The sequence below is a fragment of the Nomascus leucogenys genome, chromosome 15 (genome assembly GCF_006542625.1).
Source record: "Nomascus leucogenys isolate Asia chromosome 15, Asia_NLE_v1, whole genome shotgun sequence".
Classification (NCBI taxonomy): domain Eukaryota; kingdom Metazoa; phylum Chordata; class Mammalia; order Primates; family Hylobatidae; genus Nomascus; species Nomascus leucogenys.
Genome location: NC_044395.1, coordinates 73,267,898 through 73,286,468, shown reverse-complemented (window position 1 = coordinate 73,286,468; position 18,571 = coordinate 73,267,898). Strand labels below are relative to the sequence as shown.

The 18,571-nt window shown below is 41.1% G+C and overlaps 1 protein-coding gene across 1 annotated transcript in view; it reads right to left on the bottom strand.

Annotated features, from left to right (window-relative positions):
• Nucleotides 1–18,571, bottom strand: part of MICALCL (MICAL C-terminal like) — an 85,348-nt gene that overhangs the window by 21,596 nt on the left and 45,181 nt on the right. Inside the window, exons 7-9 of the mRNA XM_030794546.1 lie at nt 17,147–17,262; nt 12,898–12,990; nt 9,681–9,774 (exon numbers count right to left, since the gene is read on the bottom strand). Of these exons, the coding sequence (XP_030650406.1) occupies nt 9,681–9,774; nt 12,898–12,990; nt 17,147–17,262 (303 nt within the window). The remainder of the gene's footprint in view (nt 1–9,680; nt 9,775–12,897; nt 12,991–17,146; nt 17,263–18,571) is intronic.

The following is an 18,571-nucleotide window of genomic DNA, read 5'->3' as shown; positions in this document are numbered from 1 at the left end:
AAATTCAAAATTATGTTGTAAAAATGCATCCATGTGACTGATTCATTTTCATTGCTGTATATATAATATATATATATATATAATATTCAGTTGTATGACTATACCACAAATTATCCATTTTCCTGTTAATGGATATCTGAGTTGTTCTTAGAGTTCTGCTATTATGAGTGATGCTGTTATGAGCATTCTTGTATGTGTCTTTTTGGCCATGTGGGTAAGAGTTTCTCTGAAGTATATATTAGGAATGAAATTCTTAAACTGTAGGGTATGCACATATTCAACTTTACAGCCTAAAGCCAAATTGTTTCCGAAGTGTTGTGACAATTTATGTTCCCACTAACATTGAATAAGAGTGCCCCTTGTCCCTCACCCTTGCCAAATACTTAGTATTATCAGATTTTTAAAGTTCTAATAATGTAATAGTTTTCAATAGTTTCTTACCGTAGTCTGAATTATTTGTATTTTCCTGTTTTTTTCATAGGTTTATTGGACATTTAGTATTCTTCTGTGAAGAACATGTTTATGTCATTTGCCTATATTTATATTGGGTTGTTTGCCTATTTCTTACTGATTTGTAAGAGTGGGAATATTCTAGAATGCTGATTCTTTTTTGCTTTTTTTTTTTTTTTGCAAACATGGTTGACCATCTGTATCTGAGGGCTCTGCATCCTCAGATTCAACCAATTGTGGATTGAAAATATTCTGGAAAAAAAAAAGGATGGTTGTGTCTGTACTGAACATACACAGACTTTTTTTTTCTTGTCATTATTCCCTAAACAATATGGTATAACAATTATTTACACAACATTTACATTGTATTCAGTATTATAAGTAATCTAGAGATGATTTCAAGTATGCGAGAGGACGTGCATAGGTTATATGCAGTGACTACACCATTTTATATCAGGGACTTGAGCATCCTCAAATTTTGGTACCTTCAGGGGTTCTGGAACAAATCCTCTGTGGATAACAGAGTGTGACTGTATATTTTCCAAATGAGTGGCTTTTCATTTCCTTTATCGCATCTATTGACTAACAACTTGAGATCAAAAAAAGATTCTTCTTAACATCTCAAGTTTCAATTTTCACATTAAAGTCCTTAATCTTTATGGAATTGATTTGTTTGTATGGTATGAAACAAGACTCAATTTCGTTTTTTCCTCTATGGAAACCAATTGTCTCAGAATCACTTACTTCCTGCGATCTCTAATGCTACTGCTGGCTTATATCAACTTTTCATATATATAAGATTATGTTTGGGTCCTTTGATGACTTTCAGCAAAGTATTAAAATTGGCTCCATAAGATAGTACATGTTTTTTGCTAGATTTACACCTAGGTACCTTATATTTTTGATGTTAATATGAGTGATATCTTTGTTACTTCATTTTCTAGGTGTTCAATGCTGAGGTATTGAAATGCAATTAATTTTTCTAGTTTGAGCTTATATCCAGTCACTGTTATTTAGGTCCTTATTATGTTTAATAGTTTACTTGTACGTTTTGGGGTTTTTTTCATATAGACAACCCTAGCATCTGGAAACAACAAATTTCTTTTTTCTTTCTTTCCAAACCTCTTGCCTTTCTCTGCCTTGTCTTACCACACTGGTTGGGATCTCCTGCACAAAGTTAAATATAAGACTTAAGAGTAGGCAACATTATTTTATTACTGATTTTTAAAGAAATGCTTCTATTTCACAGTGATGTTTGCAGCATGGTTTTGGAAAATATGTTTCAATTAAGAAAGTTCTATTCTGTTCTATTGCTTTTTTTTTTTGCTAAAAGTTTTTAGCAAATGGATGTTAAATTGTGTCAAATGATTTTCCTTCTTCTATTGAAAAGACCATAAGATTTTCCTCTTTAATTTTTCAATATGATAGTTGTAAAATCACCCTTAGACTGCCAGATTTAAAAATTAATGGGATTAAGTGTTCGTTATATTCTTTTATCTTTTTGAATCTTTGCTGTATCTGTGGTTGCATCTGCCCTTTCCATTTCTTCTTTATTTTTGTCTTGTCTTATTTTTAAAAAACAACTTGCGAGGGTCAGCTTTAGTCTCTTTTTAATAAGTTTGTTCAATATTTGGCTTGCAATGAGGCCATGGACTTCCTACAGAGTGGCCAGTGAAGCTGGAAACAGAGGTTAATATATAGCAAGTGGACTGTCGGTATTTGTTGAGTGAGCCAGTCTTCCACAGACTAGGAGTGTCCCTGTACATCTTTGCTGAGTGAGCCAAACTGCAAGGCCCTACCATCCTCTGAAGCTGAGCCATTCCTCTAACTAGTCAGGTAGAGAATTCTGAGAAGTGGGTCAGGATACTACTGTGTGACTGCTGCACAACTACTTGCTTCCTGGGAAAGGGGAAATGGCTAATTGACTGCTTGCTATAAAAGCTGCTGAGTCCTTTTCCTGGGGCTCCCTAGCTATGGGACAACTCACTGCATGCACAGGTGCCATCTGGGCTCATCATGTCACACCATGGGACTTGGGGACAGGGCAACTTGGGCTACGGTGCTGATGTTCCTGCTGTTTGCTATGCTATGAATAAGAAACTCTCTTGCTCTGATGTACTGAATTTTGTTGTTTACTTTTTGCACCTATATAGTTGTGGCAAACAACCCAAGTTCCTTGCATGCTTAATCATCCACTTTGAAGTCTTATTACTCCTGGCCATTATCTATAAGGTTGGTGTCCTTTTCTGACAATATCCCATTATATTATGTGACAAAATAATATTATCTGTGTTTCTGTGTTCATGGCTACCTGTATTTAGAGAGACTCCTTTAGAATCACAGAAGATCTCAACCCTTCCCCTGCTCTGCTGACTTATGAATGCACAGCAACCAGCCATGTCTAATGATGGATGAAAGAGTACAACCTTTAACCCACTGCCTTCCTGTACCTTTTGAGAACAAATAGTTATGGAAGGAAACCTAAAGAATGAAAATGGCCATACTGCCCAAGGTAATTTATAGATTCAATGCCATCCCCATCAAGCTACCAATGACTTTCTTCACAGAATTGGAAAAAACTACTTTAAAGTTCATATGGAACCAAAAAAGAGCCCGCATCGCCAAGTCAATCCTAAGCCAAAAGAACAAAGCTGGAGGCATCACGCTACCTGACTTCAAACTATACTACAAGGCTACAGTAACCAAAACAGCATGGTACTGGTACCACAACAGAGACATAGATCAATGGAACAGAACAGAGCCCTCAGAAATAATGCCGCATATCTACAACTATCTGATCTTTGACAAACCTGACAAATACAAGCAATGGAAAAAGGATTCCCTAATAAATGGTGCTGGGAAAACTGGCTAGCCATATGTAGAAAGCTGAAACTGGATCCCTTCCTTACCCCTTATACAAAAATTAATTCAAGATGGATTAAAGACTTACATGTTAGACCTAAAACCATAAAAACCCTAGAAGAAAACCTAGGCAATACCATTCAGGACATAGGCATGGGCAAGGACTTCATGTCTAAAACACCAAAAACAATGGCAACAAAAGCCAAAATTGACAAATGGGATCTAATTAAACTAAAGAGCTTCTGCACAGCAAAAAAAACTACCATCAGAGTGAACAGGCAACCTACAAAATGGGAGAAAATTTTCGCAACCTACTCAGCTGACGAAGGGTTAATATCCAGAATCTACAATGAACTCAAACAAATTTACAAGAAAAAAACAAACAACCCCATCAAAAAGTAGTCAAAGGACATGAACAGACACTTCTCAAAAGAAGACATTTATGCAGCCAAAAAACACATGAGAAAATGCTCATCATCACTGGCCATCAGAGAAATGCAAATCAAAACCACAATGAGATACCATCTCACACCAGTTAGAATGGCCATCATTAAAAAGTCAGGAAACAACAGGTGCTGGAGAGGATGTGGAGAAATAGGAACACTTTTACACTGTTGGTGGGACTGTAAACTAGTTCAACCATTGTGGAAGTCAGTGTGGCGATTCCTCAGGGATCTAGAACTAGAAATACCATTTGACCCAGCCATCCCATTACTGGGTATATACCCAAAGGACTATAAATCATGCTGCTATGAAGACACCTGCACACGTATGTTTATTGCGGCACTATTCACGATAGCAAAGACTTGGAACCAACCCAAATGTCCAACAACGATAGACTGGATTAAGAAAATGTGGCACGTATACACCATGGAATACTATGCAGCCATAAAAAATGATGAGTTCATGTCCTTTGTAGGGACATGGATGAAACTGGAAACTATCATTCTCAGTAAACTATCACAAGGACAAAAAACCAAACACTGCATGTTCTCACCCATAGGTGGGAATTGAACAATGAGAATACATGGGCACAGGAAGGGGAACATCACACTTCGGGGACTGTTGTGGGGTGGGGGGAGGAGGGAGGGACAGCATTAGGAGATATACCTAATTCTAAAGGACAAGTTAATGGGTGCAGCACACCAACATGGCACATGGATACATATGTAACAAACCTGCACATGTACCCTAAAACTTAAAGTATAATAATAAAAAAAGAAAAAAATAAAAAATAAAAATAAAAAAATAAAAACTGCCATAAAAAAAAAGACTATCTACTTCCTAAAACCCATTCCCAAATTGTGGCAGTGTCAGAGAGGCATGCCTCAAAACCCATAGTCTGCTATCTTTGTTGAACAGCTTTTATTGCATTACTGTTTTTTGGGGGCGGTGGTGGCGGGGGTGTGGGAGCGATAACAATGAGTCCTCATTGAGATCCTTGTTTGGACCAGGCATGCAAAATTCATGTATTACCAATATTTATAGAAACCAACTTAAATCTCTTGTAGGGAGTATAGTTACAAATGAATGTGAATGGATGAACAAACAAATAAATACAATTTGAGAAGTCATTGACCAACCATGGCTGGTTGCTGTGCATTCATAAGTCAGCAGAGCAGGGCAAGGGTTGAGATCTTCTGTGATTCTAAAGGAGTCTCTCTAAATGCAGGTAGCCATGAACACAGAAACACAGATATTATTTTGTCACATAATATAATGAGATATTGCTAGAAAAGAACACCAACCTTATAGATAATGGCCAGGAGTAATAAGACTTCAAAGCTGGATGTGTTTTATAATAATAGGGATATAAAAGAAAAGAGAAGGAATATTTTTGAATACCTATTTCATTTCAGGCCCTTTTTTGGGTGTTTTGCTAACATTATTTCACTTAATCTTTTCTTCATACCACCCCCGTGAGGTTGGTATTATTCATTCAATTTTACAGACGAGAAAATTTGGCAGAAAAGTAAATAATTGTATAAGGACTACATTGGGATTCAAACTCAGGAGTGTCTGACTCTAATGCCTGTGCTCTGTCCAGGACACCTCACTGTACATTATCCAGGAATTTTTATTCCTCAGGTCCTCAGCAGCAGTGAAAACCACAGAGTGTAAGCCCAGCTACTTCCCTGGTCCTGGGGAGGCTTTCGCTAGCATTTCTCACATAATGTGTGCTCCTGCTGCCACCTGCTGGCACCTGGTGCATCCTAATTTTTCTTGGTAAACCCCTCAGTCTCCGGGAAGAAGAAACCATCTGGCTCCAAAAAAGGCAAGCAGCTCCATGCAGACGACTAGCTGGTAAATCTTCCCCAAAGCTGGTAAAGCTATAAGGGAATAATTATTCTCACTGACCTCCCCTGGGGAGAAATCCTTTCTCCTTCGAAGTTACTCAGTTTTCATCAGATTCCAGGTATTGAAAGAAAGCCCAGATTGTGTTATCCAGACCATTTAAATTTTTTTTTTTTTTTTTTTTTTTTTTTTTTTTTTTTTTTTTTTTTGAGACGGAGTCTCGCGCTGTCTCCCAGGCTGGAGTGCAGTGGCGCAATCTCGGCTCACTGCAAGCTCCGCCTCCTGGGTTCACGCCATTCTCCTGCCTCAGCCTCTCCGAGTAGCTGGAACTACAGGCGCCCGCCACCACGCCCGGCTGATTTTTTTGTATTTTTAGTAGAGACGGGGTTTCACCGTGGTCTCGATCTCCTGACCTCGTGATCCGCCCGCCTCGGCCTCCCAAAGTGCTGGGATCACAAGCGTGAGCCACCGCACCCGGCCTCAGACCATTTAAATTTGAATGGTGGTCTCTTGCTAGATTGGGGTATTCCATGCCCCTAGTATGTAACACTGATCATCATATTGACAAGCAACAAGCCAGTAGGTAACAAACAGTGCCTCAACCAAGAAGAGTCTAAGTGGCTGCAGAGCTGGGCTTGGCCTCTTTCCAGAAGGTGGTAGGGCCCCCAGGAATCAGGTTACTGCATATCCTGGTCCTTCACCTGGGCAGCTAGGACCAAGAGGGGACTCTCTTCCCTCTGTCAAAGACATCACTCACACACACACACACACACACACACTCTCTCTCTCTCTCTCTCTCTCTCTGTCTCTCTCTCTCTCCACGTCCTGCAAAACATAATGATTTGTCATCTGGGGTGGATTATTAGATTTTTGTTTTCCTTTGTTTCCCTTTCCTTGACAAAATGGGGAAAAACCCTTCCCGGGGGCGGGAGAGCTTATTTCTGACTGCTGGAAAAAAAGAAAGCAGGAATTGTTGTCACGACAATGAGGAGCTCATCAAAGCCTCATTTTGCTCATCAGCCATCATTGCCCTCCATCCCGCACCCCCGCATGTTCCTCTAATTCAATGCCCGCCTAATGAATAACTCCCAGAACAAAAGCCCCTTTCAGGCTGCCTACATAATTATCAGAGGAGCCTTGCATAACTGTCGCAGACTACTCATGTTTTCAGGTCTGTCTCTAAATTTGGTTATTCACAACCTTTATAGCTCAATATTATTGCCTAACTGTGATCATTTTCTAATTATCCTAATAATACCTATTAAATAATTCCCATTAAATCACTTGAACTGGAGCAGCACAGGCCAGCTCAAATACAACTTAACCTAATAAGCATTGGTCATTCATTAAGCAACAGGGCAATCTCTTAAAGGAACTGAATAGAGAATATTAAACCACCAAGGAATATTATTATTGCACAAATGTTATTACAAGTTAGAGTATATTAATTTTGGTGGCTGGTCTGCAAAACTTCTATCTGGTTGCTTTTGAGGCCACTCTCCTGACTTGACTCTTTTAGTCTCCAGCCCCTTGTTGATCTGCATCTGTCACCCACACAAGGACAATCAAGGGAAAAAGGCCCATAAACTTAACAGGGGAATTAAATTACCAAGGATATAAAGGGAATGAATGGAATCCATCTTCTGGCTGGCTTGGCACACCTCTGAAACATCACAAGCTGGCCAGATTTCTTTTGCTATAACTCAGAATAGCTCTCTCTTTTCTTTTCTTTCTTTTTTTTTTTTCATATTTGGGGATGAGGAAGATTTTCAGAAGATGCTTTACAATTTTTCTTTCTATCATTTAAATTTCAAGCAGTAAAAATTAGACAAATTCTTTAAAAGAAGATGTGTGTGGATATTTAGTAATATTTTGTAAAATGATATGAGTAGTGTTTACTAAACGCCTACAACGTAGGCAATACTCCGGTAGAGACTTTGCCTATCAACACTCCTAATTCTCAAAATGACCTGATAATATGGGGATTATTATCTTCATTTTTCAGATAAAAAATCTAGGGCCAGAGAGGTTAAGTGATTTTCCCAGGACTATTCAGCCTAAGTGGAGTGGAACAGAATTTGAACACAGGGCTTGTTGGCGCCCACAGCTCCCCACTTCCCACCATGCCACCTCTTGGCCTGTGTTGCTGGCGGCAAGCTGAAGCATACCCTGGCTTTTCTGGTTTTTCCTTTTCCTTTCTAACGCTCTCACTGAGATCAGCAGATTGTGAAAGACAAGGACCAGAGCCTTCTGGACTGGGAATATGACCAAGCACCAAACAAGGGCAGTTCATTCTACCAAAAGTCCCACAGCAGCTGTAGAGACGGACAGTGACTCTCAGTCCAGGCAGCAAGAAACGCTTTGTATTTGTAATAAGTCTATTTCTAATGAGGAAATTTGGGTCATCTTTGCAAGGAAATCCTGTGCATTTTAGTAAAAAAAACCAACAGGTATTGATTAATCATCTGCTCCATGCCAGGCACCGGCTATGGATATTACATAAATTGTTTTAGCTAATCCTCAGCGCAAATACAAGTAACAAGTATTATTAGCACTCCCAATTTACCAACAAGAAAACTGAAGCACAGAAGAGGTAAAGTCCAACTCTAGCATTTCCCTGAAATCTAGTGCTAAATTAACCATGCAGTGAATGAAACTGAAACCTCAGGACCCCTTACTTGGATGGGTCCTTGCAAGGTTCTGGAAGCAGCCCTCACAATTTTACATGCATGACTTCGCATGAACTCCAGGCCTCAGGAAATCTGGGTCTGCACCTGCTAGTGTCATCGCTGTCATGTAACTGGACTTTTAAAGAATTGAAATCCTAATGTTTCACTTGTTAAGTAACAAGTAACCTGTTGTTTATATTATTGCACATTATTTCAGTGCTCAGTTTTTCACCTTTTATATCCCAAATGCTGAAGGCTGAAGACATCACATTATAAAACTAAAGAGACAATACCCCCAACAAATTCTTAGGGCCTCCCAATTCATGAGCCACACCCCTACTGGAAGATTTCCGAAAACATAGGTTTCTTTAAGCCATTCCTTACCTGAAAACCCTTCACTAGCTCATTTGTGAAGATATTTCATATCTTTCCACATTTGACCTTTACAGCTGCTGTTCCTTCTGCCAGAACAATCTCCTCTTCACTGGTTAACTCTTGTTCCTCCTCTGGTTCTCATCTTATAGATCACCCCTTCCCAGAAGCCTTGCTTGATGGCTCCCCTCACTCCAAGATCAGTTAGGAACCTCTTGGTTCTGTTCACGTTGTACCCTAATGTTTGTTTCTATCACAGCATTTGTCATACTGTATTGTGGCTTACCTCTTTACCTATGTGTGTCTCTCAATGGACCATAAACTTCTCAAGGTAGAAACTGCATCATACTCATTGTTACGGACCCAGTATTTTAATGTCTAATGCATAGTAGGTCTTCACCAGATGAGTTCTGTTTGAATCTAAGAATCTGAAGCTATTACCACTTATTGCTTTACCTTGGGCCAGGCAATGTGTTAACTTAAGCATCAAATATAATTTCTTCTTTAATCCTTATATCAGTTCTATAAAGGAGAAAACCACTATTGTCCCCATTTTAGATGAGAAAATGAAAAAGTATAAAGGTTTATAACGTGACTGGCCCAAGGTCATACAGGTAGTAAAGGAAAAACCAGGACATTGACTCTCACTCTGGGTTTTGAATTACTACCAACACTGCTCCAATACCCACATATTTCTCCTGAATTTATCTTAATCCCTGAATTGCAAAGAACATTCGTGTTAGCCAGTGGAGAGGTGGGGCTGAACAGAAGCCCAGTTACAAGGCCCATGGGCTGACCAATGCTCCTGGGAATTTCAAAGTGAGCCACTAGTTTGATTTTTACATTTGATCTTGCCCAAAAGGCCTAGAAGCAATAGTTTGATGTTTAAAGTGTGCGGCAGTTGTGGATTTAGCACCATATGTCCATGCTGACAAATCCCCAGCAGGTGACAAGGTCTGTTTTCCTCAGATGGTTAGACTAGCACTATTCTCAGACCATGCCCACTGCTCCGGATCTGCTGGGATGCCGTACCTGCTTCTCCTCGCAACGCCTTCTCCAACCTCACACCCTGGATCTCAGAAGCCCTCTGCCGCTCCTCCATCTCCTCCAGCTGCCTCTGGATGGCCTGCAACACCAGGATCAGATGTCACACAAGGACTTTCCACATAGAGTCCCAAGAGGGGCCGATTCTGTCACTTACTTTCCAGGAGAAAGAGGCCCTTTCACTTGTGATGATCTTGCCTTGAATAACTAGGCAAGGACCTCTGAATTCCCAGACAACTATACCCTGATGTTTCCCTTCCTTAGCATGCAACATAAAGCAAGGAATCTGTGTGTATGTTCAATTGGCCCCTAAGTAGACATTAAAACAGTCCCCTTAGACAAGGCCAATCACAGATGTCCTCCAAGATAGAGGCTGTTGGGTGAGTGAGCAGTCACCATGGCTCCTGGACTCCTTGGAGCCCACAGCCTCTGACTATGGCTGTGGCATAATGATTGGAGCTGCAGCCACTGTTCAGAGTAGGGTAGGGGGTCCAGGGGTAAACGCAGTACTTGCATAATCTATTTTCCCCAAGAAGAACCAGCCTATACCTCCCAAGGAGTCAATCTGGAGCAAGAGAACTAGGCCAGCTCCCGGGTTTCATGCTCCTGTTTTAGATTGTCCTGCTCTTGTCCTTAGCTACAAATTGTACCTGTTCTTTCATTGCACCATGGACAGATGCCCAGCGTTCCTTCATTGTGGAAGTGTACTGTGGCTTTGTTACTAGCAGGTTATTAAGGCGAGACACAAGATGTTTAACTCATTAGGGGATGACATCATACTCTCCTTAGGTTCATTATAGACACATATTAAGGTCTGGGGTCATGACTGTGTTTGCATTTATGTATTTACTTTCCTTACTAACTATTAATCTCTTGTGTATATTAGAAAGGAAAGTTAGAGAAAAGCCATTCCTATATAAATTTTGTTCATCCCCATCCATTTTCTCTGCTTTCAAATACCATGCTGTCAAAAGGCACATCCCTTGGCAGAACAGACTTTGCACCTGGCAGAACAGGTATATTCAAGGAACTTTCAGTTGTTTGGGCAGGCAGAATGCCTGTGTTCCTCCTCTGTTTTACTTTACTCTGTCTCACTCCCCTTCTTCCTTAACCCCACGTCTTTCTAAATCTCCCCTGGAATCACAAGTACAGCAGCCGAGGCCCCTCCAACCCTGGAAAAGGACCCAAGCAGGGAGGGGTGGGGCCTGCACAGCCACTGGGCTCTTCTTGTCCCAGCCATGAGTGCTTAAGTCCCAACATAAAATCTGAAATAGATGGAAAGTCTACTTAAAACTATTTGTAATTTCATGCCCTCTTCCCGTCTCTCCCTTAAAGACAATGATATCTTTATAAATCCATCTCTTGCTGGCATGCTGTAGAATTGCTAAAGAAAGGAAGCACCTAAATGGCTTTATTACTGATCACTGTACATTTACAGCTATCTGGTTCTTAGAGACTAAATTGTGTCCCACCCCAAATGCATATGTTGAAGCCCTAACCCCCAATATGACTATATTTGGAGATAGGACCTTTAAGGAGGTAATCAAGGTGAAATGAAGTCAGAGGGCTGGGGCCCTAATCCAATGCGGCTGATGTCCTTGTAAGAGGAAAAGACACCAAAAATATTTTTCTCTGCTCACGTGAACTCACAGAAAGACCATGTGAGGACACATGAAGAAGGCAGCTGTCTACAAGCCAAGAAGAGAGGCCTTACCAGGTGCCAAACCTGCCAGCACCTTGATCTTGGACTTCTCGGCTTCACAACGTGAGGAAAATAAGTTTCTGTTGTTTAAGCCATCCGGTCCATGGTACTTTGTTATGGCAGCCCAAGCAGACGAATACAGTGGTCATTCTTTAGAAACTAAGAATGAGGCTAGGCATGGTGGCTCACACCAGTAATCTCAGCATTTTGGGAAGCTCAGGTGGGAGGATCACTTGAGCTCAGGAGTTTGAGACTAGCCTGGCCAACATGGTGAAAACCCGTCTCTACTAAAAACACAAAAATTAGCTGGGCATGGTGGTGGGCATCTGTAATCCCAGCTACTCGGGAGGCTGAGGCAAGAGAATTGCTTGAACCTAGGAGGTGGAGGTTGCAGTGAACTGAGATCATACCACTGCACTTCAGCCTGGGTGACACAGCAAGACTCTGTCTCAAAAAAACCAAAAAAAAACAAAAAACAACTAAGGATGAAGGTCTCAGAGATTAAAAAGGGCTGCTATGGGTGCCAGCAGGACTCAAAAGGCCATTGTAATTCCTCTCTCATCACAACCATCTGGGATGAAAATACAAGGAAGAGGCATTGCCTAGTTTGTCAATCGATATCACAAGACTTGTCTTGTTCTTGGAAGGAAAAGTGGCAGTGTTTCAAGGAAAACTGTTTTAGAGGTTGCAAGTAGATAGAAGTGACTTTTCCCCATTCACTAGGTGAAAGAGGTGGCTCCCAAGTCAGCCACGGGGAAGGGTAAAAGAGAGTGGATTGAGTGACATCACTCTGGTCAGAAATAGTGTGTAGGATTATTAGCCAGATAAAGGGAATAAATGGAGAAAGGGATGTGAGGGTATACTGGATTAACATGAGTGGTCATTCTAAGTCCGTGTATCCTAAAACCCCACTCTCGTTCAAGACTAGGCTTGGGTTCCTCAGAGAGATGGAGGATGCCTTGAATTTCTGCTTCATTTTCCTGTCTGTGATGGAGTTGCGGCTGAGCAACTTGGGCGGAAGTGTTCGAAGTAAGCAATCAGGCCAGGAAATCTGTACTGGAATGCTAGATACTTATGATTTCAACTAATCTTGAAATAGAGACAGCCCTTAATAGCTGTCAGTTTAGTAAAGACACTGTCAGGGAGCTGGTGGAAGGTTTGTGTCCTCACAGAACACAAAACTAAGGTCACTGCTATGTGGCAGTCAGGGATGACTCCCAAGGCCATGCGTTGGCTCTTGTTCCAGACTCACATGTCTGCAGATGGAGGGGTGGCTGAGAATAGGCCGGATTAACACGGGGGCTCTCCAGGACCCAGAGTCCTACTGAGACTAAGCCAGAGCCTCTTTAAAATGGCCACAAATCCGGTCCCTCAGAGAAAAAGACTGACCTTTCTCCAGCTTGCTTTCCCTAATACAATGCAGACTCTCAAACCTCTTTCCCATCCAGAGTCCCAGGATCCTGGACCCAGGCCCACTCACTCATCTCCAGTTTATTTACTGACCTGAGCCTTATAGAGTCTTTTCAATTCTTCTTGCTTAACCAACTGCTTCATTGCTTTTTCTAGCTTCTTTCTTCTTCTAAGTGTCTTCTTCTCCTATGAAAACCAATAGAGAAAAAAATTATGTCGGAGAAAAATGGGGTTGAAATTTACAAAATATCATTACAGGCCTCTGCCGTCTCCAACTAATGATTCCTAGCCACTGTTTACCTTCTAAAATAATGAGATCCGGTAGAACTCTCTGCAATGATAGAAATAACCTATGGCTGTGCTGTCTAAAATATGGAAGCCACTAGCCCCATGTGGCTAGTGGACACTTGAAGTGAGTGTGGATTAGAAATTGAATTTTAAATTTTCTTCAATTTTAATGAATTTAAATGTAAATTTAAGTAGCCACATTTCGCTAGTAGGTTCTGGATTGGGAAGCTGCTATGTGTGTATTGGGAGGGAGTGTATGTGTAGGTCTGTAGCTGGGAATTGCTATAATAGAATACTGCCTGGGTTCAGCTGAGAGAAGGAATGGTACAAGAATTATACTTTACAGAGGTGCTATGATATGGCCCAGGGATGAGGGGCTTGGGAGAGAGAGACAGGCAGGCAAGTAGACAGACATACACACACATGCTCTCTCTCACTACATGAAAACCAGTTAACAACTTTAAATAGTGCTTAGGTTGAGTCTACAGTGGCTAATTAAACCTGGAAATGGAGAAATGTATCATTCCAATGAAAGTGTTTTTTGGCTTGAGGGAAGCATGAGATTGCTTCTCTTCCCAACCTCACTTTGTTTATACAATTATAGCATTACTGTCACTGGGTTGTGTGTGTACCTGTGCTTGTTAAAAAAAAATTTAAATTGATGCATATAAAGTAGAAGTCTAGATCTTGATAGTATCACTTCCAGGTTTTAGACACAAGAGAAAAAAGAAGTGATGGTGTGGTTAATTCCACATACTGGAAAGTTCAGGAGACACTTAAAAATGGGAGAAATAGCAGAGACTAATGGTTGAGCACTGGGCCCACAAGACAGGCAAAGCTGGCATCCAATCCCAGCTGAGCTGTGTGAGCTTCAGAATGTCACACAACATTCTGAACTTCAGTGCTCTCTTTAGAGTAATGAGAAGAATTTAGTGCCTACTTTGTAGGGATACACTAAGGACTAAATGAAATAATAAGGCTAAGCCTTTTGTAGAATACCTGAAAGAGACATGGGATGAACACTCAGTAAATACTAATAGCATGATTTTTATAGCATTCCTATATTATTATATTTTGAATTAGCATGATCATCATTTTTTACTAAAATCTATTATGATTTTTGTGTGTAGGAGTATATATTATACATACACACACATACACACAGACATTCTGTATCTACAAAATAAATGTTCAAATTGGGCTGTTTTTACTCTGTTTGCCTTCTCTGAGCATACACGTCAACTTTCTGTATACTAGGATGAGGATTAGAGCATGTTAGACATTTCTTTTTAATGCTGGAATAAATAAATATGAAATTTAAGAATTGTTGTAGCTAGCTTGGTGCCTACAGGCTATTCTTCTGGAATTTTCCTTAGGACCTGAAATCCTAAAGATCTTCTTCATCCTTGGAAGAAAATTTTACTCTCAGAACTCAACTTATTCCATATCATATCATCTGTGTTTCCATGAGATGACTACCAGATTGACTGTCAATCACTCTGAATGGGGATTCCAGACCTTTTGCATAGGGGATTCTTCATGGGACAGCTAGGATCTTTCTGGAAAGGCTCTAGGGAAGAGGTAGTGGGGATCAATGGTAACTGTCATCCAGAGATTGTCTAACTTAGTCTATATGGAGTCAGTTCATTTATTAACAAGTGCCCCTTGAGCTTCCATTACACTAACCTATGTAATAAATCCTCTCATTTACCAAATGCTATATGCCAGATACTATACTAATTATTTCACATGTATCATCCCATTTATTCCTCAAATTGCACTTACTTTATGGGTAAGGAAGTAAAAACTCAGAGAGGAAATTAACTTATACAAGATGATGCAATTATTACTAGGCAGAGCCAGGAGTTAGGCACAGGTAGCCTGAATGTAGTATCCACATTTCATTTGGTCTATACTGCCTTTCCTTGTGCCAAATACCATTTAGACACAAAAGGACCTACTCTAAAGTGGGACTATGAAAAAGAAATGCCAATGTTCCCCCTAAATGAAGACCACTGAATGCAATTCCCAGGCAAAAGGTGGGGGGAATTGCCTCAACAGCATCATGTGGTCTTAGCGCTTCCCAGCAGCAAAGCTATCAAACTCTGACTGCTTTATCAAGTCAGCAAAACAGAACCTAGAGGAGGAAAGAAAGTCATTTATTGCCTTTTATTAAAAAGTTGCTGATACAGAAAAGAAGGATGCTTCATTAATAAACACTCACACAGCCTTACATATACAAGGCACAGTTCTTATATCCTCACTGATGGTGATGATGCAGAGAGGGAAAGACGCTAAGGGCTGTGGAAGAAAAGATGCAGAAACTTGGCAGAATCAAAGACAAGCTGCTGTGTCTCTTCCTGCCTTAGACCCTTAGATCTGGATGGTGGTGTGGGAGGAGAGGCAGTGGGGAACAAGGGTGAAGCAAAGGGAAGAGGCCAAGAGGACACATCCTGCCTCCAGTTTCCTGTGCAAAGGTTCATTTGAGCTGCCATGGGCTCCGTGCCACCTGGCTGAGGACACACCTGCATGGGACAGAAGAGACAAAGAAACCAGAGGATGAAAACCTCCTCTCATTCCTTCAGTGTGAGCCCTCGAGAGCTTGGAAAAAAGAAATTTTCTTGCCAGCTTCCCTTCGTGTAAGAGTGGGCCAGGTCAGAAGCCAGGTGAAGCAGGCATGCTTTACCACCTTGCAAGCTGATGTGATGGCAGGCTGTGTTCTGGGCCAGCAGGAGAACACGGAGCTATTTGTGAGACTGGTCCTAGATACCACCGTCTTGCTATTTCAATATGTTTGGGCCTTTCTATTCTTTTATTCTCCATGAGTGTCAAGATGGCTGATGCTGGGATCTCTACCTAATTTGAATATAGAATTAACTCAGGGTCATTCAAGGGGATGAGAGGGGCAGTAAGAAAACCGCAGAAATCAACACAACACACACAGAATTCATTTGTGTTGAATACTGAATTAATCAGGGACACCATTGTTAGAAATGAGAAATTCATACATCTTTCTCCCTCAACTCTCTGTCTCTCTCTTTTCTCCCTCCCTCTCCCTTCTTCTCTCCTCCCCTTCCCATACCACACCTCCCAGACCCCTCCTGCCTTGCTCCAAGTTGGGCCATGGGGAGTTGGAACCCCAGAGTGACTTGAGATGATGTCAAATCTCCTAATGCCAGATATGGAAAAGTTGAGTGTAAGTAAATAAATTTGGTTCTCCTCCTCCCTCCCCAGATCCTCACTACTCCAAAAAATAAACACTACCAGAGCAGTGAACTGATTCTCTTTCTACCCGGGAAGCATTTTAGGCCCAACCATTCAATAACCCCTGCCAACCCCCACCCCACCAAGTACTCTACCATCTCAGTGAAAATGCTCCAGCTTCAGGGGATAAAGAAAACAATGGTGGGCTTTGGTTATGGGACGTCTGTCTCTGTGTATGTGACATACGGACACATTTATAAACATATACAATGTTTGTGTTTTTTAATCTATGGATATGAGAGTTGTTTAAAGAGTTCTCCAAAAACATTAATGTTCATTGAGAAAAGAAGTCTACCATCTCCCCAGCTGGCACGGGGCTTGTCCCTTCCACAGCAGAGATCTTTGGAGTATCCATGTCTAGATGCAACTGCATGGTTCATTTCATATTTCTGATTAGGATAAACATAACATTTTCCATGCAATCTGCCTCTAGTGCTTCTTAAATGAAGCTGTGCTTCCCCCAGGGAAATATGCATCTGCTTGTTGTAATGTTTTCGATGGTTTGCTTGTTGGACCACATATTAAACCCACTTTAAGAGCTGCTGTCACCAAATGGTTTCAAGTAAATATGTCTTTTTTTTTCTCCCCAATTTGCATCTGAGAAAGAAAAAAAAGTTTTTCTTTAAGAAGATAATTCTTTGGGTGTTCAAGATAAAGAGAGCACCCTGTCAGATGCAATGAAACATTATCCTCCTAAGGAAACCACTGCAGCTGGAGCCCACATTGGTTCTGAAATCTGGATGGTAAGCAGCCCCACCAAGGCCCACTTTGGCTGGTCAAGTGTTGTTACCTTTAACTGCAAGGAAAGCTGGGGATCAAATTCTTCATCTGCAGAGGAGGAGGAGGTTGAAGAGGCAGAAGAGGAAGCCTCTGTTACCTGTGCTCTGAGGGGAAAGTTCTTGGAGTCTGAAATGGGAACAGAAAAACTCAATGAACTGCTAGCTTCATTTCCTGCTTTATGAACCAAAGCTGCTGCTTCCTCCTCCCCCCTTACTCTCATTCCCTTCCTCCCTGCCCTCCCCTCACTGCACCTGCCGTGAGCATGAGGCAACAGTACCTAAGGGCAACTGAAAATTTGGCCCTCTACGTTAATTACATTTTTGGGTCCCTGCCAAGAGCTTTGCAGCTCTCTTTTCACATTAAAAAAAAAAAAAAGAAAAAACCAAGGTATTATGCAGAAATCAATTAATTCCTTAAACACCATTTATATGGTGTGTTGCTCAGAATGCATTCAGAGATAAAATCTATTATTAAAATGCATGTCTAAAGTTAGTTGAGTTACCTAAATGCTTGTGTAAGGTTTGTTCTGCAGAGTAATTGAATGCAAAAAAGTTGGAGCCAGCTCTTAAACAAATCGCCCTTCTGCGGCTCACAGCATCTGGCACCCATTTTTACTACATGACATCTGCTCAGTGTAAAAGAGCTGGCGTCAGAATGTCTGGTCATAGAAAAAAAAATCCCAAATGTAATCAGAAGCAAAAGGACTCTAAGCCTAAGGTTTTATCACATAGTCTCATGCAACATAAATATTTCATTAATTATGGCTAAACAAATGCCATTTTTATTTTCCCAACTTGCAGATATTATCACATCATCGAAGTGGTGATTCAAATGCCAGGAAAGGCAGTTTAAGATAGGGATGGCTCAACAATACAGGGCCCAAGGGAGAGCCGAAGTGGAGGAGATATGCCAATCTCTGAACAAGAGGTAGATGGTTAGAGGCAGCAAAGTGCCCACGTTAACTAGAATCGCTCTGTGATCTGGCCGGGGACCATGTGCGATAAGGTCTTCCAGGTGCCACAGGAGGCTTTTATTCTTCTCAGCAAGAACATCTGCCCCTACACATGAACATGATGCAGAGTTAATGAGTAATAGCTGGATTAACCCACTCTGATTACTGAATATCAGGACCAGCTAGGACTCCACGATAGGAAATTTACTAATCTTTATTTTGCTGTGGCTGCTTACGTCTGAATAGAAATAGGTGTTGGGTTGGGGGAAAGGAGAAGCACCTCCAAGTCAACTAACTTTCTCTCCAGCCTGCCTTTTCCTCCTTAAAATTTTCAACTATTCACCCTAGTGAGAGAGGCCAAGTTTGACAAAATAAGGGTATTTTAGCCTCCAGGAGCACATTTACATACGTTGTTATTCAAAGCAAAATAATGCAAAACATCTATATAATAATACAGTCTCTCTGGGGAGGAGGTTTGCTGTT